Genomic DNA, 27,993 nt, shown 5'->3' on the forward strand with positions numbered 1-27,993 from the left:
ATTTCTAATGGTTATTATTAAAGTTTGTACTCTATATTTGCTGAAAAAATACTTTATTACATATAATTATAATAAAAATTAATTAGTAATTGTCCAAAGCACAATTTTCCCACACAGAAGTGAATAAATAAACTTTAATGTTTCTATTAATAAAAAATCAATTTGAAGTAATATAGTAAAAATAATCCAAACTATCTCTTTCACACCTTGCCTTCTCTTTCTTTGCCACTTGTCAAATGTTATGTTAACGTTATGTCATTAAATTTGTGGAGTCGTTTAACAATAAATGAGAAATTATTGCGTATTTTTTTTATAAATTATAGCCGACGAGATAGCAGTTATCGAACAATAAAACTAAAATTATGACTCAGCGTGACTCAGGTTCTTCATAAAACAAATCCAACCACTTTCAACATCTTTATTAAATCACTCAACAATAATTGCATTTAATTAACATTATTCTAACTAAACAATTAGATAATCAATTAATAAAATTTATATGATACGCACATAAATAAAAAAAATATTCAATTTCCTTAAAACTCAGTACCTATGTACAACTTTCAATGGCAATTAAAAAGGCACGATATGTTACATTCTTTCGGTAGATACAAAAATTGTACAGAAACGATCACAAATCAAACATGACATGGTAGAACCCAGGTAAAACAGTGTCTCAGCGCGGACTGGCAACATCGCAATACACCTGCGCGCGCGCCGACAGCGTATTATGTACTAGAATAGGTTTATACGCTCGCACGCAACACACTTCACAACTTCTTAACGATATCAAACTTGGATTTGAGATCCATCGGCACCTTTTTTGGGTCTACTTTCTTCTTAGCAGCTAGGTAAGCACGCATCTCCGCCGCTGTCATCTGTAAATTTAAACGCGGCGGTTCTGGGGAAGCACCATCCGTTCTATCGGAGCCCGTGGAACCAGTAGTCGACGTCGACTCGGTGGATACGTTATTGGCTTGTTTCTGTTCGGGCGCGTCCAAGTCGGGAACTGGTTCTCCCGGCGCCGGGGCCACTACCAACAATTCAGCATCATCCGAGCGTTCCTTGATGCGAGCCACTACTTGTTTGTGCGTCTCGCCCGCGATACTGTGTCCGTTTACTTCAAGGATGCGGTCGCCGCGTCGCAACCCGGCCTTTTCTGCGGGTGATCCATCATCCACCTTGCCGATGTACTGGCCGGGTTTGCCTTTCTCCGCATGTAAATTAAATCCGTAGCCGTCGAAATCCGGGACTTTTCGCACGTGGCAGAGCCGCGAATCCGCGGCGGCCGAGCCGTTCGCAGACATGGCCGGAGCTTGATAGACGCGCGGTCGCTGTCGGTCGCGATGAGCCACTGCCACCCGTACCACGTATCACCTGCGGAGGCTCCGCTGAGGGGGGGAGGGCGTGAATGTACGACCGAGGCTTCCAGTACTCACCGGGTCGCCGTTCAGGCGCGTATCGTAGCGTGTATGTGATTGTGTTATCAAGTTCACTATTTTAAAACTACCAAACGGTAAGTTCTCACTTGAATTATTAGCTGGTAATGAAATTGATGTGACAGGTTTACCTGCGTATGCGCATTATAGGATTGAGGGCGTCGATTGTACCGCTTTCCCGCGACGCCACTCCCAGCCCGATTCCACACATACGGTTCAGTCGTTAACCATTCAATAACCCCCAAAGAAAGTCTTCTAGTTGTTAATAAAGTACTTCGCTTCTGTGTCTTGAGTAAGAGTCTTGTGAACATGGGCAAAGTAATGATATAATGGCGAGAAAAGGTGGCCAATAGATGGCGACTTCACCGATCGGTCGTTGCTCCGAGTGTAGACAACTCAGCTGTATTTTAATTAATGTTTACACCTTTTCAGCAGACAGAACACCTTGTAGTAAAACTAATTAAAGATTTTAAAATCTCAAAGAACTTTCGTAAGACATTTCAAATGTTAATTAGTTTATATTACTTCATCGTAGCATAATTTAGCAATATCCTCAAAAGATTGCACATCAATTAAATTAAAAATTGTATCTTTAAAATACTATTTATTGGCTATCTGGTTCTAGGCTTATAATCCGATAAACTAACGGACCATATACCTTTTATGGTCAGTAATATTATGAATTTATAGCAGTTAGACGTGACATAAATAAAAACACAGCGGATATGAATTAACCGGAAGTCTGTCTACATTCAGTATGGTTCACTAGACTTCAAAGAGTGTGTTTTCGACTTTTGTTACGCTTGTCCGCTAAAATGTATATTATATATATTTAATACACAATTTACAGTTATGTGATTAGATAACAAACGCCTTTGTTAGCTTCCAATCGCATCTATAGATTTAAATCAACTCTTTAATGAACTTCTGTGAGTCGGCCCGACCCGCAATCAAAAAAGATTTTTTATAAATTTGACGAATATTTAAATGATCCTAATTCTTGGGATCTATTTGCTCTAAACAATTCATATGCCTCAAAACTTAGAGATTAAAAAATGTGGCTATTTACCACTTCTTCTTGCCCACTTTACGCCCTTGTCTTGCGAACTTGCGAACTGGTGGTAAATGTAAATAACAAATAAAAACAATTAATAAAATTAAATTACAATTTATTTAACATCTGATGTTCATAAGTGTTACTAAAACTAAATACTTGTTACCTATATGAATAAAGTCATTTTGAGTTTGATTCCTAAAATGATGAAATATTGATAAATTAACAGAAAATCTTGAAAATATACTTCAATAAATAGCGCTGATTGTAATTTCTCATATATGTTATATGAGAAATGCGTTATTGCGAAATGTTAAACGATAATATAAAAACTTGAAGCCATGGAGTGGACTAAGTTTAATAGTGCAAGGGGTTTGTAACCTTAAGGTCGTTCGTTCGTCCCCAATGAAATTTTTATATGAATAACATTTGCTTGTATGCTGTAGGAAAATATCGTGAGAAAACTATAATTTTATTTTACTTATATTATTTAATTTTCTACTAAGTATAAGTATTATTACATTCCTTTTCTTTTTTTGCGAATGAGGTGCAAACTAGCTGCTGTGGTCTCTGGCAGAATGACCAGCGCTGTGGAACATTCTACTCCTCAGCATAATGCTGAGCCTGGGTCAATTACAACCACAGTACACACTCATTACACACATAAAACGTACCTTGTTCCATAAAAGAAAGAAAATTCTTATCTCTAATTATTTTTTATTAATTTTTTTATTATGGTTATTTTGTGTGTTTCTGTGTGTGTGTTTTGTTAGTAATAATTGTTATGTCTATGTCTATCGTCGCTGGATACAAAATGCCATTCAGATAAAAACACTCAATTAGTCTCCAGTTGATTAATCGGTAACATATCGATATTTAATGTATGATTTAATTTTGAGACTTTTCTGATAATATTTCATATTCAAAAGCTTCTGGTGCAGTCTAAAGTATAGATTTTTGTCACTCTATACTGTGATTAAATTATCAATAGTATCATTTTCAAAATAAATATAACAATACCTAAACCAACAAGTGTTCACAATGCCTTATCGTTATCTGAAACATCAACAAAGTACTTTTATAGAAGATTAGTGTGGGATATGTATAAACATAGGCAAACTGGTAGTGAATTTGTACTGATCCCTTAGGTTGTAGTTTCGAAGCTCGGCTGGACCAATTTTCATTTTGCGCTTTTAACGGTCGCTTGTGCGGTCGTAAGGACATAGACATTTGACCCAAAGAGTCCGATGAATGAAATTATGAAGCCGTCGATTTCTTAAATAAGATTACGAAACATATACAAGATCAAGACCTAGGGTTGTAGTCCATGGTATAGCAAGTACCATCACGCAAAATTGTTCAAGGTCGGATTAAAATAAATTCAAAATGTCAAAAATTGGCAAAAATTATATTTGTTTGTTTTTGTATCAAGGGAAGTTATTTAAATCATGTATCCATTTTTCAAAATTTTTTGAGAAGATTTTTCAAACTACTCAATTCCACCATATATTTTTTCCATTCTTCTCAAGAAATGATGACTAAAAATGGAAAAAACAATGTACTTTTTGGAGTTTTGCGCCCATATCGGTCCTTAATCCTGTAAGACGCATTGAAAATATTGCGGGTCTTATAAATTTTTAGTATAACGGGTTCCTTTTTCACGTTGGGCGCCAGTTGTAAGACGCGTTGAAATCACGCCCTTACTTAAAAAATAATTTACGTGTCAAGTTCTGATATTAAAATAAATAAACGTTGTTCTACATATACTTATTTTCTCTATAGAAGTGGGAACGAACCCTTGAGAGACATTTTCCACTTGAGTGACTTATTTTGAATACTTTGCTCTTGATTACAAATCACTTTCGCTGTAATTTAAAACTGAGTGTGTGAGTATGATAATAAAAATTGAATTTGTTTGTAGATGAAAAGTATTCCTATATTCAACATAATTTAAATCGGAAATTTATTTCGTTGCTTACTTTACACCTTTAATTGTATAAAATATTTAATTTTTATAAACAAAAAATAATAATTTAATTATAATTCTAATATAATAACTAACCTCAAAATGTATTAACTAAAATATTTTATTAAAAGCAGTCCCTTTACTTTTAATTACATAAAAATATTCGCCAAGTAAGTAAGTTGCTTACTTGGCCTGGTAGGTACTTATGTAGATGGTCAACGGAGTCGGGGCACGTAAATATTTCAAGAATGTCGCCGCTACGACCTTCACCATGTTTAAATGCGTTAAGCAAATTTTGAATGTTTAAATAGAAATAAAGTCGTGATAAAGGCTTATTAGTAAACTAAGTAATTATAATAGCCTTTATTTCCGAAACTTAATTATTAATAATGAAGATTCATTTATATGGATCTTACAAAAAATAACTTTTAATAGAAAGAAAGAAAAAAACTAGGATTCCCTGTGCTGTGGACAGCCAGTCTCTTCCTTTTCACATGTAAACAGTATTTTACTTAATTATACTACATGACACATTTATATTTAAACTATTTTTGTACTATAAGAATATTTTCTGTATCAGTATAGGTTAACAAGATATGTATAATATATATATACCTTTCTTTCTTTTTTCTACTTACTCTACCTATAAAACAATTCCCAATTAATCAAATGATCTATCAATTAGTCACATAGGGCAACTTTATAGAACGTGTACTTTTTATAGAAAAACTACCTTTGAATCCTATGAACTACTATTACGTATTAAGTAATGTAAGGAATTATGTAATTATAATTAGTAAATATAATTACATAATTAAGTAAGTATATAATTAGTTTATAAGGGTCAATTATTTTTTTAATTTACAAAAATTAAATAACCTTTAAATAGTACAAATATCTGGTGATGCTATTATATACTTCAATCAATAAATTAAAAAAACTAGATAAATCATATCTTATCATATCCTACAATTAATACGAAACTAATTAAATGAAATTACACAAAGTGGTATTTAAATCAACTGATAAATCATTAAATATTTGAATATGTACCTTACTGGATGATATTATAGATTATAGTTGTATGTCACATAACGAATGTGAGTAAGATTATCAAAAATAAACTCAAAGGCTTTGGAATAGAGGTTATTATTAAATAGGCGATACTTCTTTACTTGCATAGTTTCGCGATGACGGGAGGATGTTTTGTCATATTTCTACAATATGTTTATTTTACATAAACATAGGTAGCAGAGAATTTTACAACTCTATATATAACATGGGCGTTACAACCTTTTAAGGTCTGGACGCCATATTTCTGTATGTATTTCGTGATCATTTATTTTACTAATGGGTTTGGTAATCAGGCCTGACAAAGGTCGTCGACTTGTTTTTCCTCGCCATGTTTTCCTTCACCGTACGAACGTGTGCTAAAGGCGTACCTAGATAGAAAGTTCACTGGTGCAATGCAGGGGTCGAACCTACGACTTTAGGGATGGGAGACGCACTTTTGTCGCCATTTTGAAATGTCAGATGGACATTGTTTATTTTCTGTACTTACTATCTACCAAAATGTAATAAAAATCCAACTGACATATATTTATTTTCATTCCTTGAATTATTTGGTTCTCATTGCTAGGTATCAGATATTAAAATAGGTAACAAAACCTATTATAAGCTGTTGCTGAGGTGTGTCACATTTATTTAAGCCTAGAAATATATTTTACAGACACTAGTATACATTATTTATTTTATCAAGAAATTTCGATATACTGTTAAATTAGCCTGCATGTCTTTCAATTATTCCCCTTATAATGTTTAGTTTTTGATTACTGGCAACACTTATATCCATAACAGCGGCGCTCTTACCGGCTAAAAAAAGTATGTGTCACTTTACACCACTGGAGTTTCTTTGTCTATGCTCATTCATAGACCCAATATGTGTTACAGACTAATTATCTACTTAAAAAACAGAAGCCATCTCATACATACATACATTTAGCTATCTCATACACATTTGGGATTGTACAATTATTTATAATTAACTTCCCTTATTCAAAGTAGCGCAGTTTTGAAGGAAATAATTTCAAGGCAGTACAAATTCTAGTGACGTACGTATGTATCGGAATGCGATTGTGAAACGATAAACAATGCAATTCACCTTGCCTATACAACCTTCATACATGAAATTAGCACTTTGAATCATCTCTACGTTTCGATCTCTCTTCTAGATTTAACAGTTATCGTATTGCATACTTATATATTATTGTTTTATTCACAAATGTTCTAAGAGCTAACTTATGAATATTTCGTCTTCACGTCGTATCTAAAACGAGTATTTTACCATTTGAATCTTTATTAGTATACACTATACAGAATGCGGCGTATGAGTGGATAATGTAAAAGAATATGTAAATTGTCAGAACAGCCACAACGTTCTCTTCTAGCAGGTACCATCGGAGTAATGGCACTGGTATAGGCTGCCATTATCATTATAATTTAATTACATCAATGTCATTTCTTGAATTGCTTATATTAATAGATCTACGAATTACAGTAATTCATTATGTTCATTATTTATGTTAAAGCTGTGGGGTTTGTGTCAGCTGCCTTCGTCATTAAAATTTGAAAAATAATCGTTCATTAATGCCTTTATAATTTGTCAATGTTGCTAGATCTTTAAATAAACAACTATTTAATGGACGGTAATAATAATGACTACATAGTCATTATTATCATACAATGGCTGACACTAACGCCATTGCTATGACAGTAATAATATTGGCTGAACTTACTATTACTACAGACTATAAATTCTGTTAATTTGTAGATGTAGCAACATTGGCAAATTTAATAAACCACAAATAATGACGAGTATAAAGATGATAAAACTTTGATATTGTTATAAGTGATAACTTACGAGGTCTGTGACATATATATAATGACAATGACAAGAGCCATTGCTCCGACATTTACAGTTAAATAAAAATGTGGCTATTATTAAGGAATTGAAATGACAATACTAGTTAGAAAAGACTTCAACGCACATCCAATTTTCCTGTCAAATGTTAAGATATTTTTTTTCTGTTTCTTTTAATGAAAACCATTGTTAAAATCGCGATTACAACAGAAAAAATTATCGAACCAGAAATATTTTAATATTAATATTATTGACCTAACAGCGACCTTCAAAGGCAGACAGACACAAATTATCCGCTATAAGAATTGAAGATTACGGAAGATACCGTTGACGGAGATAACGTTTAATTCTAATTAACGCACCGAGCGGGAATCGAACCACACTATATCATTCTTGAAGGTGGGCACCTGTCATATGAAGAAATTAAAAACATATTAAAGAATTAGAGAAACTTTTATGCCGTTTATATAATAAAAAATGGGAGCGATAAAGACAAAACATTTAACATTTATATTAATTTATTATTTATTTTTATTTATTATTATATATTTATAAATTGGTTTATTAGTATTATCAAAAAATCTCAATCAAGCGTTCAAGTACTCTTTGTCTTATTCTTTCAAACTGTATTTACGCTAAGATAAGAACGCATCAGATGAAAACGGTGAAATAGAAGTGACTCAGTGTGTATGTGTTAGTTTTACTCAAGTACTGCAGTCTCTTTAAGGCAAGCTCGAGCTATTCTGAAGATCTTTAGATAGACAAGAACCAGTGAAAAGATTCTCGCAAAATAATTAGAACAAAGATATAATTTAGTCCAGATAAAAAATAGGAAAAAAAAACAAAATTTAGTGTAATTTTTTTAAGAATATATGTATTAGAATTCATGTTTAATGTTTTTTTTCAAGAACTTAAACTTTACTTTTAACGCACTGGTATTTTTTAATATATCAAAGTCTAAATTTTTTAAATAATTAAACAATTGCTATTCTACACAAAAATTGTACTCTCACACACTTTCTACCAGTTTCTACTACTATGTGTTCTGTTTACCATGGATTAGAGAAAGTGGTAGAAAGGGACAGATGTATGTTACACAAATGAGTGTAAGGGAGAATACTATATTTGTCACATGCTCTATAAGTATTCAAAACGCAAGTTCCATTCAATATATCATGAAATGGATTAGGGAAACCAAATCAAGTCCCTAGCTTAGTTGACAGGCGTTATTTAGTGTAGTTCCTGGGTTCGAGTCCCAGCGAATACTTAAACAGTTTTCGTCCTAATTATTAAACGTTTGAAAAAGAAATATTGTATAAGGATTTTATTTCAGAATAGTGTTGTAAGCCAAATGTTTTTAAAGCACCTTCAAGTAGACGATATATGGTGATAGACGATTAACATTTTACATAACCACTAGACGGATTACATCAAATATTACCTCACACTCATTTGTACGGTAAATCGGCTTTCGACCGGCATTCTTTCAAAAGAATCTTGTATTTACGTATTGTAATTAAAACATTATATAAACTTTTTTATACAGCTAACCCACACAATATGACATAGATTATTTTGGCGATTTAAAAAGTTTACGAACAGTTTATTGTCAGTTCGTCTCGTCCGTTATACGATAGAGAACTGGCAGGAAATATAAATCTAGAGCCATTATTATGGCCTCCATATGTGTACACAGAGAAATATACTATACATATAAATATAAATGAAATAATGTTGGAATGTCGATATTTTAATTAACTTTAAAGATTGAACAATCAAGTAACTAATTTACAAAACCGGCAAGATAACAACGTACAATGTTTGCGTGACAATTGAATGACTAGCTTAATGTATGTAAATTTGATAAGAAAGAAAGAATTGTCTGTGTTGTGGGCAGCCAGCCTCTTCCTTTTCACATGTAAACAGTATTTTATCTAATGATTTCTACACAACACATTCATGTTTAAACTATTTCGGTACAATGATTTTCTGTATCAGCATCGGACAGGTTAACAAAATTTTTAGTAAATATATGTAATGCCATTTTTGATATGTTAGTGATAATTTTGTTTTTAATGAAGTGGTTAAAGATGAAAGGGCATTTGAAGGAAAATAGCATTAGGCGAATTAAAATCAAGTTATTTGTAACTGGGTAGAAGAGCGACCTATCATATTGTTTTTAATTCGGACATGTATTTAAAATCATATTCTATACATTTCCCAGCTAACACAATATTACAATTAAGGTATATGTAGTTGACATTAACCTAGATAAGTAACACAACGTAGCACGATTTGTTCATAATCTTATGCTAATGTAATCATAAAAACTAATTAATTTCAAAGGCCTATTTTTTTTAAAGTTCGTACATTGTTAGGTGTAGACTGCCGCCTGTAGCAAAAGGCCAATCCTTTGCGAGTTACAGGCAATTTAAAAATTATATTATAAGAAACTTTAGGAGCTGGGTCTGGAACCATTGGCACGTACAAGGTTTAAGCAAAATCTGGAAGAAAACTAATTATGTCATATTTCTGCCATATAATGCAGAGGTGATGAAGAAACTGATCGTGGTTGGTAACAAAGAAGGCAGGACGAGGCCGTATACCAACCAAATGGACCAATCTAATGCAAGAATAATCGTCTTCAAAAGTGTTCACTGTAAGAGAGACGCTGGAAAGAAATCGGTGGAAAGAGATTCAGATGTTTCCTTGTTTCATGATGGTCAGATATGAGCTACTGACTGAAGAGAGAGTTTGAAACAGAAGCATGGTTGGAATAGAAGTCGTGTACTAACTGTAAAAATTGTATGATTAACACTTGCATTATCTATTGACGATACTCATAAAGATTGAAATATATATTGTTTCAGATCAATTAACAATTTTTTTATGAAGATGAGGTACTGACCGGAAATGGCAATGCGGAGTGGTGGCGCAACAGCGGGGGGAAGATCCCGAGGGGGGGATTCGCAGGTAAAAACCCTTTTACTCATGGTGAAATCAATTAGTTTTAGACTTATATGTTTTAACTGGATATTTGTAATAATATTTTTCATATACTCTTATGTTTGAAGGCGTATTGTATGGCATTTAACTAACATAAATAATATAATAATAATAGCCTTTTATTTCAGATAGGTACTTAAACACATTTATATTTTTATCGACGCATTCTTAAAATGATTTTTTTTTACTGCTTTAAGTACCAAAAATTCCTGGTAATTTTATTTTATTTTGTGTTTGTCTTGTCATCTTGTATATGTTTTTTAATTTGACTTTTTTAATTCCTATTTTTTTTTAAACTTATGTTTACATAATATATTATCGTACATATTAAATAGAAGATTTTATAAAATTATCAGTTGATTTCATAATATGTATGACTTGATAAATAAATAAATGTCTGTGTGTCCTTTCTTCCGTTTTAAAGGCCTTCTTCCAAGCCCGTTATTTCTGTCTGCACTGTGAAACTCTCTGTCTCGTACCACCTGCTGTTAATATATGTAGTATATAGACCTTCTTAATTGTCTTCGTATTTTCCGTCTATTGTACCCTGGGCACCAGTTCAGTACTTTCTACTATTATATATACTTTCTATTATACTTATTACATATATATAAAATATTATATATATAATAAGTATTAGTATATAGTATAGTAATAAGTGCAGCGAGCCAATATTATAAAAATTGGTTAAAATACATAAAACAATATTCTGGCATTTAATGGATATTTATCACAGGCAGCGCGGGCAATGGATGAGTTCGAGCAGTTAGCCGGTCTTCGGGGTAGGGCCGTTTATGTTCTGGAACATTTGGCAACGTTTACCGTGACCAGGGAGACGGGTATCGTCTACCCAGCTGATGGCATGAGACGACTGCTTCAGTTGGAGAAAACAAACGGTAATTTTTTTCTAGATTAAAACGATAAATTTTTAGTCATAATTATTTTATACAAATAAAAAAAAATATCGTAAAGTTTATAAACTTAATTCTTAATTCTAAATACGTAAATACATAAAAAATAATATCGATAGTGTGTGGAATTGCAATGTAATAAATCATTTGTAAATTGAAAATTTATTTAATCAATAAATATTCATGGGCATTATAATTGCAGTATTTTTATGAATTGGTCACATATAAAACACGTTTCTTCAATTAAGATTAATATTCTTTGAATAAGATTTTTTGTTCCTATTTACTGATATGGTTATTTAATTCCCCAGGAATATGGAGTCAAAAGATGCAGTTATCTCTCGAGGATCAGTGGGTTCTAGTTATGGATTATGAGACTGGGGTAAGTAGTGGCTGATACTTCTTAACACATTGAATGCTTAAACAATGGATACAAAGTAATAGCCGGAAACCAATACTTTATATGGCGAATTTGATTGACGTGTTCGTCCATACTAAATTCAGTAGCTAGTTATTTACATTGCGCAACCCAAATGCAGATTCATTTATTACATCCAAATTCAAACTATCCCAATGATGGCTTTAGAATAATTTTGTGAAGTCCACCATTTATTATCAACATAATAATTTTGATATCTGCTGCATTGTTTTTAAAAACGCCTTGATCGTATTTTATTTTAGTATACTATCTTTATTCGAGGTCTTAACATATAAGTATTTATCAAATTATTGTCACAAATTATTGTAAAAACTATTTTAAAACAGTAAGTAAATAAATAAGTTCTTGCCCATTGTGTCCATATGAAACTACCTTTTGCAAGTGGCTAGAGTTATTTTTTTAAATATATTTCACTTGTAAAAAAGTGCCGTTAAATAGGCCTATTACCAAGATGCGAAATAACCCCAAAACCCGAGTTCTTTGTTTAACCAGTTACAGTTGCTATGAGTAGTAAAATTATCTATACTAAAAACAGTAAAATGTGCTTAAAACAAAACATATAGCCATCATATATGGTAGGTTGGAAATAGAACTCAGGCTTAAGTTTAAGAACAACAAGTGCTGCATCAACATCATCAACGATCTCTAAATGAATGTCATGTTTGCCTGTAAGTGCTTGTCACATTAAAAATTGTATTATGTGTTTGTTTTTCCCAATGTATCAGTGTGCCGAGCGTTGGCAAACTTTATTAATAAAAAAAAAGATTATCATATAATCGTTGATGATGTTGATGAAGCAACGTAATCTATATTACTTGAGGGCCTCTTCAAGTACCTATATTTAGTCATCGTAAACTGATTCGTGCTTCTTCCATCCAATGCCGAACCCCTATTATTTTGAAGTCTTTGACCATTTCATCCGACCAACACAGCCTTCTACCGGGTTTTTCACCAGGTTTAACCTTGGGGTTCTGTCGTCTGCACATGTACATCACTTGAGGCTGAAGAAATTTATAAAATAGACTATGTTGTGGTCGTCAAGGAAATTATAAAGTTTTTTAATGTAGCAAGTACTCTTAACACTGTAGTCGCTATACTATTATTAATCATTGTAAAATATTTGCAGTCCATAATGGAGCGTTTCCCAGCCAACTGGGTACACTCCCCAACAGCCTTCACGTCGCCAGAACCTGCTGAGCTCTACAACAACGTGTTGGCTTTTGTGGTAGGGGCCCCAGAGAGTGGTGGTGGCTCCCCTGGCGGCTCCAGGCGGGAGTTACACATCTTCCAATGCCATGATGTCAGTGCACAGACTCTTGTCGAAGAATTAAATGCTCTTAAGTAAGTATTAGGGTTATCGCCTTTTATCCTAAATTTCTTTTGAGTTTATTTTTTTCTAATTTATAATGTATTGTGTTTGGTATTGTGTATATATATGTGAGATTAGAATTGTTAAATTAATAAATAATTGAAAATAATAAAACTTATTCAAGTAAAAGTATTAAAAAGATTTGTATGTGTGTATCAATCTGTATCTTAAATCACAATCTCGTCTGAAACATTCTAAAATATATAACTTAATGTAAATATTTAATAATTCTTTGGTGGTGTAAAATTTAAAAATTCTTACATTTGATATATTTGTGTTTTCTGTGCCTTTTATAGTTTTAATTATTTTTTTTATATAAGATCCATTAGTTAATTTTAAGATACTTCATAAAACAAATAATGGTTGGATTTTTAAAGTGAAAGCTTGTTTCGCAGGAAAGTGAAGTTACAGATTCAATTCTGTCTCTCTTAATACAAATAGGAATGTTATAAATTCTTTGGTGACCTAATATTTTAAAGTACAAACGATAACGTATCAGATAAATGCATCTTAAGATAAATATCTTAGGATACATCCTAATACCTCGCGATAAGCCAGTGTGTGAGTGAAATGTGAAGTGAAGTGATGTTCCACTTTCAACTAAATTTTAGATTACCTAGTTCGACAATATGGTATTTCTATTTCTCTATGGGTTAACAGACTGCATTTGTTTTCTTGATTATTATTCTAGTAGGTCATTAGCATGTGCCTCACGTCCAAGATCTTCAGAGTCAAAATTAAGCACATTTCACAAAACTTATTAATTATTCTTATTCGATTAATACAGGCAAGGGTTAGGTTGGCGATAGGTTAGAATATTTTCCCTTACCGATACGTTCATTAAATATCTGCCTAAAAGTTTTGCGTCAAATTTTAGTCATACATGAACTATATTATATATTTGTATAAGTGTAACCTGTTGTGGATGCATCCAATGTGTTTGTATTGTGTTTTATTTTTGACTTTGTTTTTATTATAAGGATGTATCTGTCTGGTTTCCCAATAAATAAATAAATAAACTAAATTAGTTTAAAAATATATAAATTCCACTATTGTTTACTAAAACTTTAGCTAGATATGCTTGTGTATAGGTAATCCTCTATTAGGCCTAGCATTGAAGCAATGAATCGTATTTCTATTAACAAGCCGATTTCTTTAATCTCATAGACAATTGATAACCAAAATCCTAATATTACAGGGGTATAGGCAGCGGTGGCTCAGAAGGTGGTCGAGACTTCGTGATCGAGCGGGAAAGAGAAAGAGAGAGGGAGACAGAGATTGACAGACCGAGGCGACAGGTAGTTGACATTTTTTATAGCATAGGTGAAACGATGTTAATCTAATGAAAAGTGATGCAGCCCATGGCAACTCACACTACTGGAACTCTCGCTGGGCTTCTAAACTTCATTATCCATTTAAAAATTGGTTTACGGACAATAGTTTAACATAACAACGTCATAAGAAATATTGATGAAATGATTGCATACATTTAAGAATAAAAATTAGTAACTGTTATTGAAATATCACAATTTTGTATGGATACAAAGAAGGAGTGAATCCTCGGAGGCATAGGCCAATCGAGTGGTAGAGAGATAGTTGCGGCGCAAACGTACTATGAGCGTAACGGGACAATCACTGAATGTTTTATTAGACGTTGTCACGTCAGAAGTAAGAAGTATAATAAACAACTGTATACGTTTGTTATGACAATATTTACGAATACTATTGGTAGAAAAGTAATTGTCTAAATAAAATTAATATGACCTAAAAATGTATCAATTAAGATACTTTACCATTTTAAAAAAAAAAAGGTTTAGCATAATATATATTAATATTTATCAAACAAAAATTACGTGGGTAACACTGAAAATGTTTAGAACTGGCCAGTTAGAAACATTACTAATGAAAACTTTTTTGAATTTCAATCTTTTAACTCTTTGGTATCTTACGTATATTTCCTTCATTTGTCATTTGTTTTTGTGAATTGGCGGCAAATCTCTTGTTACACGTGAAAATGAACTTAACTCGAGAAAATATTCGGCAAATGATTTATTATTCGTTGCGGGCTTACAACAAAGCTATGATAGGCTGCGATTAGTATTTCTTAATGAAGCAAGTATGGTTTTTTACGTTTTGACTACTGCCCTCTTTCGGCCTGTTCTATAAAAAAACCACAGTATATTACTATGACTTTTGTAGAAATGTATTATCAGAAACACGCTTACGTACTATGGCTTATCACAACGATAACATTCAAATGCCTATGTTGCGTAGGTAAAATATATTGAAACGAAACATATACTTGATAAACGTGTATTAAAATAAACCTCATAGCTAGTATAGATTTTAAAAGAATATTCCACGTATATTTATAGGCATTTTTTAATTTAAATGAAATCCTTTTATAAGTAATTTTATATAGATAATAATCAGTCTAAAATAATAATATAAACAGTTATACTTAATACGGCAAGAATAACCCGCAAGTTTCTACAAGATAACCCATAAAAACACTGTGTTCACTTGGCTCGACCCGTATGAGAGTACCTAGATTGAATAATTAAATACCGAGGATTATACATTTCATATGCTGTTGCTGGTATTATATGTCAGTGCACCTCTCTTGGGCCTCTTCCATCCCTTTCCAGATATCGCTATCTCTATAATAGTCTGCCAGTCTTTTCCTGCTATTTAGGTCACCAGCCCACCTTCTTCTTGACATTCAGTCTAACATTCGGTGTAACTGGCGAGCGTATTCTAGACTTCCCGCAAATTTCAGCTAGGCCGCTTAATTTGGAACGAAATTTATTAGATTCTTTGCTTTTTTTCTACTACCAAAATAATACACCGATTAGGCGGGATTAAAATTATCTTATCTGAAATTAATATAGTTCAGTTGTGTGTCTATAGACGATTTTAAAACTATGTTTATTGACTCATTGTCAAGATCAAATTCTAAGTAATTTAATGTCTCCAAGTGTTAAAAAACCGCCCAATAGATTCCCATAATTATCATTTCGAGAAATTAACTCGGTAAATACATAGGTAAATAGTTCTAGGTGATAATAAGAAAATATAAATGAAACTAGTTTTTATTCGAGTAACTACTATAATAAGGATTACATCAAGTTAATCTTTATTATACTTTTCTTAATATTAGTATATGAACTCCGAGGGAGTGAAGAGCGCCAAATTCTTCGAAACATATCTCATGTTCGGTACTATTTTCCAATCTTTCCCCGCTATCTCTTTTATTTCCTCTTCAGGTATCTCCTTCCACTTTTCTTCCCACTGGGCCATTCCAAGTAAAGGTCTTTTTGACCCATCTGCTAATACAAACTAGGTCACTGGTTTAGCTTTCCTAAGTGTGTTACCATGTGTGTCATTTTGTCTTCGTATTAATTTTCTTTTAATCTTTAATTTGTGTTTAACAATTAACCGAAGAATAAAACGTTCCATGCGCTTTTGTATACTCTGAGTGGTATTTCTTCAAACAATACCGCGTACGAAAATGATATTTGGATTAATTCAATATCACTGATTATTTATTAGTTGAATAGTATGCCTCCAGCGTTTCGCACGTATACCAAACGACAATGGGAAGCTGTTATTACCGTAAGTTGTAATCGTATAAACATCATATTATATTCAAGAATATCTCAATTCTTATTTGCAAAAAGTGTTCAATTGTAAGATATGAGAAATTAAACAAGGCTTGATGCGAATTTTCTTACTCGAATATTTTATATTTATTATATTTCAGACTGTTAATAATTCTTATAAAATATTTCATAGACTTAAGAGACTGATGAAAAAGTATGGTATGTCCAAGCAGGATTCGGAAACGAAATGGAATGCTTGGACCAGGTGGACTTTTGAAAAGTTTCAAAGGCCAAAACCATTTCTTAAATTTTGTATATGTATTAGGAAATGGCTTACGATCCTGTGGCGAGGAAGGATAATCCCAACATACCTTAGTAAATTTAGGTGTGCAGAGATATAACGAGGGTGTAAAGAGTTTGGTGCAACTTTGTGTAATAAGTATAGAATAATGCTTATGCTATGATTAGATAGTTTTGAACGGACACACGATAAGCGGTTAACAAGTAGCATATACCAGGCTGATTCCGAAGTCAGGTTAGGTAGGCATTGACATTCCTGGACTAATCCAGGAGGTACTAAAGAAGATGAAGCGAGAGAGGCATGTCAGGACTGTAGCAAGTGGAAATTCACCCGTCCGTAGAAAAGGCGTGGTGTTATAAACATTTTTTATTAATATATATACTTATATATTAATAAAAAAAATAACAACGATACCTAATATAATAATATGAAAATGTACTTGAAGATGAATGAGGCGTTTTACTGAATCAAATAAATATACAGAATAAAAATTCACAAAAAAATATTATCATTATTATCTTGATTGATATTCGTTTTGCCTATTTCTGCACTTAATTAAATCAGCAACATGGCTAATTACTCTATAATGATAATATCTAATCAAGGAAGCGGCAATTGATATATTTAGATAATTAAAGCATTTTAATATTCCAAATCGTGATGTGATATTAACTTAGTGGCTAATTTTTCCTCAAACCTAAAGGCTGGCGTTCATTTGTAACAACGGTATAACTATAAAATATAATACCAGATGTAATTAGTTGATAATTACGCTCTTTTTCAAATGTTCATCTAATTTTTTTTTCTTTCAGCAAATGTCAGCACAACTGGGCCGCGATCGCGGTTCAGCGGGAGAAAGAGATGACGCTTCATCCACCGGCTCTGAACGCCTCTACGAGCAGGACATCGCAATTTTAAATCGTTGCTTTGACGACATAGAAAAATTCATAGCGCGGTTGCAACACGCGGCAGCCGCGTCACGTGAATTGGAACGTCGGCGACGATCTAGGGGGGGAAAGAAGGGGACGGGGGAGGGGATGCTCGCTTTACGGACCCGTCCACCCCCCGAGAGAGACTTCGTAGACGTCCTACAGAAGTTTAAGCTGTCTTTTAATTTGCTAGCGAGACTACGCACGCACATACATGACCCGAATGCACCGGAGTTGGTGCATTTCCTTTTCACTCCGTTGGCCTTGATTGTCGATGCGGCGCAGGATGTGGCAGATGGTAGATTGCCCTCACGGGTAATACAGCCTTTGTTGACGAGGGATGCGCTCAATCTATTGGCTAATTGTGTGACCAGTAAAGAGACTGAATTGTGGCATTCGCTTGGGGACGCTTGGTTGATTCCGAGGTGAGTATATTTTTACTTTTTACGCGAAATTTAAAAGGAATGCTTTAAAAGTTCGCGCATTGGAAATTTTAGATGCGTAAACGTATATTATACAATTTTAAATTGTAATTATTATTATTATTATTCCTATGTAGTATTAGAATACTGTATGTGTGTTGGAAAGAAATATACAATGTGGTATACATTGTATAAAACCTAAACAATTAAATATTGCTTAGATTTTGATACTTTGTGGTCAACTAAACAACTTATAATATCTTAAAACATAGTATTAAATGTACATATTTTCATTTACAGAGAACAGTGGAAGACAACTATACCACCATACCAGCCAGTTTTCATGGATGGCTGGACGCCAGACTACCAAGTGGACGATCAGCCCCTAAGAAGGTACCAGATACCTCATTCTCATCTCTTTGTAAAACTAATCACCAAGTATTCAAAAAAGGGCTTATGGGTTCATGGTTTTGTGGTGTTTATCCATTACCAAGTACATTTAAATGTTTTGTTAGAAATCGTATTAATGTCAAGGAACGTGTTCAATAGGAGTTTTAAAAATTAACAACTTTATCTATTATGTATAATGAGTTATTACTACAATAATATTGTTGCAACTTTACTGCTGATATTGCGAGATCATGTCACGTCTAGTAATTTATCTATTATGAAATATTTGTACTACATTTTTAATTGACTTGATGACCTTGTTATCAGTGCTAGTTAATGAGCGGTGTTGGTCTAGTTGCTTCAATGGCCTGTCTGTCTAGAAAAGATCGTGAGGAAAACGGGCTTGCGTTAGGCCAAAAAGTCGACGGCGTATGTCAGGCACAGGATGCTTATCACAATGATGATTTCCTATTTTTATATAGCTGATTGAGTTTATTTTTAGAATTACCTGAAGATACCGCTGTGCATTTAACTATAGAATACAATACATTTGACGAAAAAGTAGTCAATATACTAAGAACAATCACTGCCCTTGGGGTTTTGTATATGTTATGAAATCAAAAACCATGACCATTATCACCTATTTCTTCTCATCATCACGCTTTTGTGTTGTCCTTTACAAAGACCGTCACCACGCCGCAGTGAAGGAAGAGTAGAGGAAGCGGCAGCGATTGCGGCGGAAGGGTACGGGTTTGAAAGAGATGAACCAGATATATATGGGGAGAGGGAATACGCACCTTTCCCAAGGTATCATATTCGTTCGCTCTATGTTACATTGACATAACTTTTAACACAACTTCATTTTTTGCTATGCATTGTTCATATACAAACACTTAAGTGTTTGAGTCTACCTCCTGAAAATATTACAAAATGAATAACGATTTTCTAAAGAAATAAACCTAACTAGTCCCGTTAATATGGTTTTAGTTGTTGCATTCATTCAAAAATGACAGTCAAAAATTTCCACAGGAATACCCGTACAAGAGCAGAGGATTCAGAATCGGCTGCTTCTTCCCCGGAAAGAGAGGCACAGTATCGCCCTCCTGAAAGAGAAAGGGATGATGGTAATTATTATACATCAAATATCACACATTTTAAAGAAAGCTGTTTTTTTTAATTTAATTTTTTTTATCTTATCATTTTTATCTTTTATGCGCAACTGAGTAGTTTTTGCCGAGCATCATCACTAATTGAGCTGCCACTCAAGTATTTCCGAACCGGGTAAACTTCCTTCAAGAAAAGAGTGCAACAATTTTTAAAAGGCCGGCAACGTACTTGTGAGCCTCCTATTACACACAACAAGTAATTATTTAACTCCAAGGCCCTTAAGAGGAGACAGTAGAAATTTCATACGTAGTTCCAATAATAATTGTAATCTGCGTATAGCTTTGGTGTAATTATTATTTTATATAACTCTCTCTTCAGATGATCTGGGTGAAGCCTGGGCGCAAGGTGTGGCAGCACGCGGTGGTCGCGTGGTTCGTGTGACTTACCCACGAACTGCTAACAATGATAAGGAACTTACTGTGGTTCGCGGAGAATATCTTGAGGTTTGTGGTTACTGAAAACTACATGAAAACTGAGATATACAAATTGGATTTTTTTTTAAATCAATCAATCAAAAATCATTTATTCATGTAGGTAACACAATGCACACTTATGTACGTCAAAAAAGAAATAAACATCGAATGCTTCTAATTTTACATTTACTGTCAGTTCTCAAATCAAGGGTGTAGAACGGAAGAGAAGAACTGGCCGTAAACTCTTTGCCTTATTATTATAAAAATTCTTTTACACAACGTTTGTAAGGAGCTGCCAACCATTACACCATGTTCCATATGACTTATTAAGTAATAAATAATAATACAACACATTGATCGAGCACAGATTTGTGCTCGATCAGCAGGAGGCATGGTGAAAAAGGAGCACGCACTTACATTCTCGTAGGAACAACACGCAAAACATAGTAGAAAAAATTAATATCAAAAATAAAGAAAAAATAATACATGAATTCAAGTACTACCACAACTCCGTTCACAAGTATGACGCATGGCCAGCCATCGGCCTTTTCGCCATATTTTAGGGATAATTTTATAAGATCAGCCTCAACGTGTAAAACCCTGGTCTAATTTATTTTCTGCAATTCGTGTATCGCGCGCATGAGTTTGTTTTTAAATTATGAAAAGAAACATTTTGTATGAGTGCTTACAAAATTTTTAAATTTAAGAGGTTTTAATTATAGAATACATTGCTTTAAATATATAAAACTGTCCCGTTGTAACAGTTTAACTATACAAAAAAATAATCTTGATAATTAAACATCACATTTGTCACAGGTGCTGGATGACTCGCGGAAATGGTGGAAGGCCAGAAACCGGCGGGGTGTGACCGCACATGTCCCGCACACGATCGTTGCACCCGCTATCACCCCACCCTCTTCGCCTCACCTGTACCCCAACCCCATCTATACGCATTATCAGGTTAGTTGATATTTATTTTATACTAGCAGATTGGTTACTATTAAATAAATACTATACTTTACCTGAAGATCCAACTTTGTTTAAGTGACACGAATTAGATGTTAAAAGATGCGTATCAACAGATGGTGTTTGATTTCGTAAAATTATTTATTTTTTGTTAGTCGATAACTTATCCGATATTTTATTACTTATTCGGAGCGGAGAAGAATCCACCGAAGAAAGAGATAACTAACATTGGTTCAGCCGATCTTAAGTGGTGTAACTAACACGACATTGATTTACATATTTAGATTAAAACTATATTTTTTTAAATACACGCTACGTTTGAAACACAAACCGAAGGTTATGCTAGTATATCTTATATAGTAAACAGTAATCAAGTAATTAATGACAGTAATTCGGCAGTACTATGCCTTCGTTTCAATATGCCGGATGGGTACAGAAGGTGAAATCGTCCTCTATCACTTCATGTGACCATCGCTAGCATATAATTCGCTGTATTACTGAAGATAACGTATTAGGTACATAGTATTGTCCTTTGAGTGAAGTGATAAAAGCTATATTAATTATTTGCCTTTAGTAGCCTTTGGCTTGTTTTTTATAATTCATTTTCTATGTTATTTCTTTCGATTTTTTCTTGTGAAGTATTTTTCACCTGTTAGGACAGGATTGTATTTAAGTATCTTCCCCTGTCTTCCAGTTTGTACTTACACTCCAATAAAAAAAATATCAGTGGCGCTACAACATTTTTAAGTCTAATACGCAAGTAGGTGATCAGCCTCCAGTGCCAAACATGTCTTCGACTTTTTGGGTCTAAACATGTCGGTTTCCTCACGATGTTTTCCTTCACCGTTCGAGCAAATGTTAAATGCGCACATAGAAAGAAAGTCCAATGGTGCACAGCCGGGGATCGGACCTACGACCTCAGGGATGAGAGTCACACCCTGAAGCCACTAGGCTAACACTGCTCTTGCACTCCACTTACTTAATAAAAAAATGGTTCGGTTTTTTAAATGTATTAATAATATGTTACTTACTACTCTATAATATCAAATGAAATATACGCCGATATATATAAATTAGAAATCCTATGTTTTAGCTTTTTAGACATAGACATATTATTTATTACAAACAAAACACACACACATAAATACACAACACAGCAGTAATCAAAGAGAAAAAATTAAATAAAAGATATAAAGAGAGGTAAATTATTTTTTCCTTTTCCCCTTCGGCTCGTCTCAAGCATATATTGCGTGTGTGCTGTGGCTGTAAATGGCCCTGGCTCAGCATTATGCTGAGGAGCAGAGTGTTCCACAGCGCTGGTCATTCTGCCAGAGACCACATCAGCTAGTTTGCGCCTCAATCGCAAAAAAAAAAGAATATATTAAAACTCAGTAGGAAATGATAATAATAGGATTATTGAAACTTAGCAATATCGGTAACAAAGTCTTGTGTAATATGGTGTGAAGTAAATAGGTAAAATTGAAGGTTAAAATAAGAATAATTGTTAAGTTTTATTATTACAGTTTTTTTTTTTTTTGGCGGATTAAAAACTAGATTTCGTGGGATTTTTGTTGAGATTTTGTTTTTCTTTTCATGATAATTCATAATTAATTACATTTCATAGCATCTTCTTTTTGTTTCTAGGAGGGCACAAGTGGGGGACGCGGTTCTGGCGGAAGCAGTCCCACAGTACCAGCGGGTAGGGCGGGAGCGGAGTGGGTTCGCAATGAACGTATTGGCAAAAAGGGAGAATTCCGCTATTTCTAGCCGCTACGAGCTCAATAATGGTTGTCAATTAGGCTAGGAGTCCCTTAATCACGCAAAGATTAAGGCAATATGATTCATAATAATATAAACATTTAAAAAACAAATACGTACAACGGTTACATACAGTGTATAACAATAAATGTTTATCTGTTAACAAATTAAAATAGACCAAAAAGCTATCTAAGCCTAATCTATAACCATTTTTTTCGGTATATATAAAGAAGATATCCAAGTAAAATAAGTCATAATTTATATTTATTATGTAGATACCTAACCGCGTACTAAGTTGCATTTAGCCTAAGGACTGAAAGAATTTCGACTAACTTCAGACTGGTCATCATAAAACCAGCGTGAAGTTAATCGTGAATTAGCTCAAAAACAAGCTGTAGCGGCTAGAACCATGGTGTTTAGGTGAAAAACAGAAATATCTTGTTTCCAATTTTAAGGAAGCCTCCAGGCGAGACTTAAATGTTACATTAATTTTCATTTTTAACGACGAATGAGTTTTCCTTTGAAAATTAAATACTATATATATATATATTGCTAACGAATCACGTTGAAACCTAGATTTATACCTAGTTATAGTATTATGAACTGTTTGGTTTGGAGACTTTCTTAAATTTCGGTAAGTTTTTAACTATTTCTGGTTTGTGTGTTGCTATGTGCTAGTGTAATTCGGTGTGCGCTTGGCAATGTCTTTTATACACTACGTTTTCTACACTATAAAAAAGAGTCTATTTTTATATACTATATTTATTACTCTGTGTATGACAGAGCGAACAAATAATGTAAGATAAACGAAAGCGCGCCTTAATTAAGGCTTTTATATATAAATAAAATTTTGCTATTTACAATACTCAACATACCAAGAAATTTTTATATACAAATTCCTTTTTTTAATAGCGTCTGTGATCGCTAATGACAATGTACATATCTTAAGATAAAGACGTACATTTAAATGTTATAATTAACAAAAACCCTGTGAACAGATACTAAAAAATACTGATTACAAAATTAAAACGTCAAAAGGTCATTCACCCCAAGGTTTATGAACTGTTCATGTTATACGTCAGAAGTTATTAATCAGAGACAGATATATCAAAGGTTAATCTGTAATAACCTTAAAGTTTACAGGATTTTTGGTTTGCGCGCTTTCAGTAATTATTTGTAAAATGAGTTTTTAATTTTATAATAAACTCGTAATCTACCAATTGTGGTTTCTTCTGTCCTTTTCCTTGTGACGTATAATAAGGCTAACACAAAACACAATGAAACTATAAAAAAATAAATGTTCATTGTGTCTGAAGTTTCAAAAGATTATTAACAGTGTTTATAAGGTTTGTATTGCTTTGTGTGTTTGTTTTCGATGTGGGTAAGTGTTGAGTGTTAAAACTTATTGAAACATAAACTATAATGGTTCTTTATCTTCACCTATTCATATGATTTAAAATTTAGAAATCTCTTTGTGTAGTCTAGTCTGTGAAAACTTGGGTTCCCTTATTCATAAAAAACTAAGTCCAGTTCCATTCTTCAAGATACAGATCTTTATCAGTCATATAGCTTTAGACTGTATTAAAAAGAGTGCACACATTTATTAATAAGGGGTAAATAATGATTACACAAAAACAGTCGTACTGTAGACATTTGGTTACGTCAATTGTTATGAGTTTTAAATAATATAACATAATAATAATACGAGGCATATAACAGAGGTCGTGTTCAATTCTATCAAAAAAATTGTCTGGTCAAAGAAAGCAGATATAGCTAGAACAATATTATCAGAACGAGAAATGTGTCTACATCATATTAGATTATGCCTAGGCTATCTTTATATTTAAATCGTCAGTACTTCTTTATAATTAAAGTCTTAAACAGACCGAAACAGATGAAATTTGAGATATAAAAAAAAATATAGTTCACACACAAACGACTCGTTACAGAAAAACCAATTCCCCCTCCGCCCCCTCCGCCACCGCCCCCGCCCGAACCGCCGGTTGCTCCGCCGCCGCCGAAAACTGATACTATGAAATGTAAGTACTTAACATATTTTTCAGCGAATTCATAGAAGCTACGATTTAATTATGATTTATTTTATTTAAAGGTTTAATTATGAAGATTACAACAATGAGAAAATTTATAAACTGCATACTATTGGTATATAAACTTAGAAGGGTCATGTTTTTCTGTATTGTTTTCCAGAAAACAATATATACAATATTAATAATCTATTTAGCTTTTCCCTTTCAAAACTTTTCATAGTTGAGACACATTAAAAAGTAAACAAAAACAGACATTACACCTTTTAAACTTTGTCGACAGCTACTAAGTCTGTTATGAGTACCAGCAGTGGTCTTCACGAGGAGCTGATGGCTGTATTGCCACAGATTCAACGTAGACTCGAAATCAAGAAGACTCCAGACATTTTCATACATCAGGTAAATTTATAATATTTATAAGTTTATCAGTAGTTGGTAAGTAAATAGTAACTTTAATAGAATATTACAATAAAGTTGGTTGTTTTGTATGCAAGCTCGCTATTGTAAATACTCAGTTTGCACTCATATATTTTAATTTATAAGTCCTATAAATTAACCTATTTTTACGTCTTTTTATGATACGTAATGGAAAAATATGATTTTTAATTTAGATTTATTTTTAATTCCTTTTTAATAGCTAAGGAGCAAAAGTTCGTATTCTTTGTAACTTAAATCTTGCAAGGGCAAGTTAATTCCTGACGAAACTATATTTGTGTTAGTGCAGATGCCAGAGACAGCAACTACCTTTAAACAATATTAATGACAGACACAACATCATATCTACTCCAAGCCATATTAGTAGGTCACGGAATCTTTATTTACTATATAAAATTTATTTCACAGAAATCGAATCCAGATGAAGTGTTATCATGGTTAGAAGCAAAAGGCTTTAGTCGGACTGCTCAAAAACAACTGCGTGTATCAGGACACCAGCTATTTGCCCTCTCCAGAGCACAACTTGAAAGAGTCCTGGGGGCTGATGAAGGGAAACGACTTTACAGCCAAGTACTCGTCCAACGTAATATTTCTGGGGTAAGGTTTTGAGTAGCACCGCTATTGAATTTAATTAGAAATAATGTTTATTTACTTTAACTAATGTAAGAATGTTAAGGGGCCGTACATATATTACGTCATTCTAAATTAGGGGGGGGGGGGGGGTTGGTCTGCGGATGACGGTAAAATGATTGATGGGGGTGTTTCGAAATTGACGTCATTCTTATTTATTTACTTAAAGTTTATTTTTCACGTACAAAAAGATGATTTTTTAACTAAAATAACTCATCATAAAAGAAATCGGCGCTGTTTAAACAAAGTCGGTTCCTTTGTCTTTGCCGCGCGCCGCCACCGCTGCGGACCTGCGGCTGCCGGCTTGCGCTCGCTTCAAATTTCAATCTGAGTACGAACGTGAACGATGCAACACGTTTATCCGTCATCACGCGTTTAACGCAAATTCCTTAAATAACAAAATCAGAAAACTATTTTCACTGCTCTTTATTACTTTAATTTATCCGCGATGGTTGTTGACTTACAAAAACTATTTTACTCTAATCTGCAATGTTTTATTTTGTCAAACTCCTTAAATGACGTCAATTTTGGGAAAAGGGGGGGTGGGGCAGTAAGAAATGACGATAGGATGATTATGGGGGGGGGGGGTCTAAAATCGGGAAAAAATCGATGACGTAATTTATGTACGGCCCCTAAGTACAAAATATGATAATGGTTATATTGTATTTAATTAATTTTTGACATCAAAAATAACAAAATGTCATTTATTTTTTGGTGGTGTATCTGCGAGCAGTACAGAACAACATCTGCATCAGAGTTGCAGAGTATCCTTCGGAAAGTACGGGAGAAAGTGGAAGTGACCTGATCAAGGATAAAGCAGACAAACAATTGGACTACACGTGCAATTCCTCTTATTGTTAAATTTATTTTAAAACATATTTCACTGAATTATTTTTTTTTTAATTTTGATACTACTTAAGTGTTAACAATACAAACTTGTTATTATTAACTAAATTTAGTCTGCAAAGAGCAATATTGGCCTGGTGGCTTTAGCCCTAAAGTCGTAGACGAAGTGACGTCGTTCTTTCCCCGTCTGTCCAATAATAAACTTTCTTCCTATGGGCGCATGCGTGAAATAAACCGGCTTGCCTTAGACCTAATTAGTCGACAGCGTCAGGCACATGTGGCTGATCACCTTGCTCAACAGATTGAGAAATGTTCCCAGCCCTAAAAAAGTTGTAACGCCACTGATTTATTTTATTTGAAATTTAGATATTAAGACTAACAGTTATTGCTTTGATGGCATCCGATTCTAGATATACAAATAAATATATTATATTTGAAAATATGACCTAAGGATCAAGTTATTAAATATTGGAAATACTAGCTTTTTTTTAAAAATACAAGTAGTTTTGATCAATGTTTCATACAGTTTCCTCGTTTTATAGTCTAGTGGAATAATTTCTATTTCATTGACAGGTCTTCATATTTTAATATTATTTAGACAGCAATCTCCGATACTCCTGAATTGTTTTTCGTAGTATTAATACAAACAATCACCTTTAATAATCTACTAATATTAATTTTGTATTAATAATAAGCTTTTATTCATACACATGTTATTGATATAGATTTAACAAAAATATTTATAAATCAACTACTGTTTTTGATTATTATAAAATAAAATACTAATACAGATAATGGATTATCTTTGGGATCATCCACGCATCAGATACTTTATGTATGAATAACGAAACTCAAATGTTACCTTTATAGAAAATTAAGAACTATAGTGTAAACGTTAAGATAACTGTTATTTTAAATTAATATACTCTTTCTTACTGAATCTTTTGTTTCCTTTAAAAGGCACGTTACTTAGCTGGCGAGTTTC

At 33.2% G+C, this 27,993-nt stretch overlaps 2 protein-coding genes across 5 annotated transcripts; one reads left to right on the top strand and one right to left on the bottom strand.

Moving 5' to 3' along the window:
• Positions 1–404: 404 nt before the first annotated feature.
• Positions 405–1,376, bottom strand: LOC110991607 (Na(+)/H(+) exchange regulatory cofactor NHE-RF2). Its single transcript, XM_022257041.2, has one exon. It carries the CDS (start codon positions 1,305–1,307, stop codon positions 771–773), a length of 537 nt encoding a protein of 178 aa, XP_022112733.2. The 5' UTR covers positions 1,308–1,376; the 3' UTR covers positions 405–770.
• Positions 1,367–27,948, top strand: LOC110991606 (epidermal growth factor receptor kinase substrate 8). 4 transcript variants are annotated; one of them, XM_045632253.1, is made up of 17 exons: positions 1,367–1,516; positions 10,250–10,352; positions 11,122–11,281; positions 11,608–11,678; positions 12,862–13,076; positions 14,303–14,402; positions 17,820–18,361; positions 18,659–18,751; positions 19,433–19,555; positions 19,778–19,872; positions 20,234–20,358; positions 21,145–21,288; positions 22,939–22,993; positions 25,002–25,091; positions 25,381–25,496; positions 25,941–26,129; positions 26,877–27,948. In XM_045632253.1, exons 2-17 carry the CDS (start codon positions 10,293–10,295, stop codon positions 27,021–27,023), a joined length of 2,325 nt encoding a protein of 774 aa, XP_045488209.1. In that variant the 5' UTR covers positions 1,367–1,516; positions 10,250–10,292; the 3' UTR covers positions 27,024–27,948. The 4 variants fall into 4 exon arrangements, with proteins under 4 accessions (XP_045488209.1, XP_045488210.1, XP_045488211.1 ...); XM_045632254.1 differs by having other exon boundaries at positions 26,896–27,948; XM_045632255.1 differs by lacking the exon at positions 19,433–19,555.
• The last annotated feature ends 45 nt before the right edge of the window (positions 27,949–27,993 follow it).

Source organism: Pieris rapae, chromosome 18 (assembly GCF_905147795.1).
Source record: "Pieris rapae chromosome 18, ilPieRapa1.1, whole genome shotgun sequence".
Taxonomy (NCBI): Eukaryota; Metazoa; Arthropoda; class Insecta; order Lepidoptera; family Pieridae; genus Pieris; species Pieris rapae.

What these genes read in the sequence shown, in the direction of transcription:
- LOC110991607 (XM_022257041.2), bottom strand. Translation starts at nt 1,307, where the DNA reads ATGTCTGCGAACGGCTCGGCCGCCGCGGATTCGCGGCTCTGCCACGTG.
- LOC110991606 (XM_045632253.1), top strand. Translation starts at nt 10,293, where the DNA reads ATGGCAATGCGGAGTGGTGGCGCAACAGCGGGGGGAAGATCCCGAGGG. An exon ending in GAAGAATTAAATGCTCTTAA is followed by an intron (nt 13,077 to 14,302) that starts GTAAGTATTAGG and finishes CTAATATTACAG; the next exon opens with GGGTATAGGCAGCGGTGGCT. An exon ending in GACGATCAGCCCCTAAGAAG is followed by an intron (nt 18,752 to 19,432) that starts GTACCAGATACC and finishes TCCTTTACAAAG; the next exon opens with ACCGTCACCACGCCGCAGTG.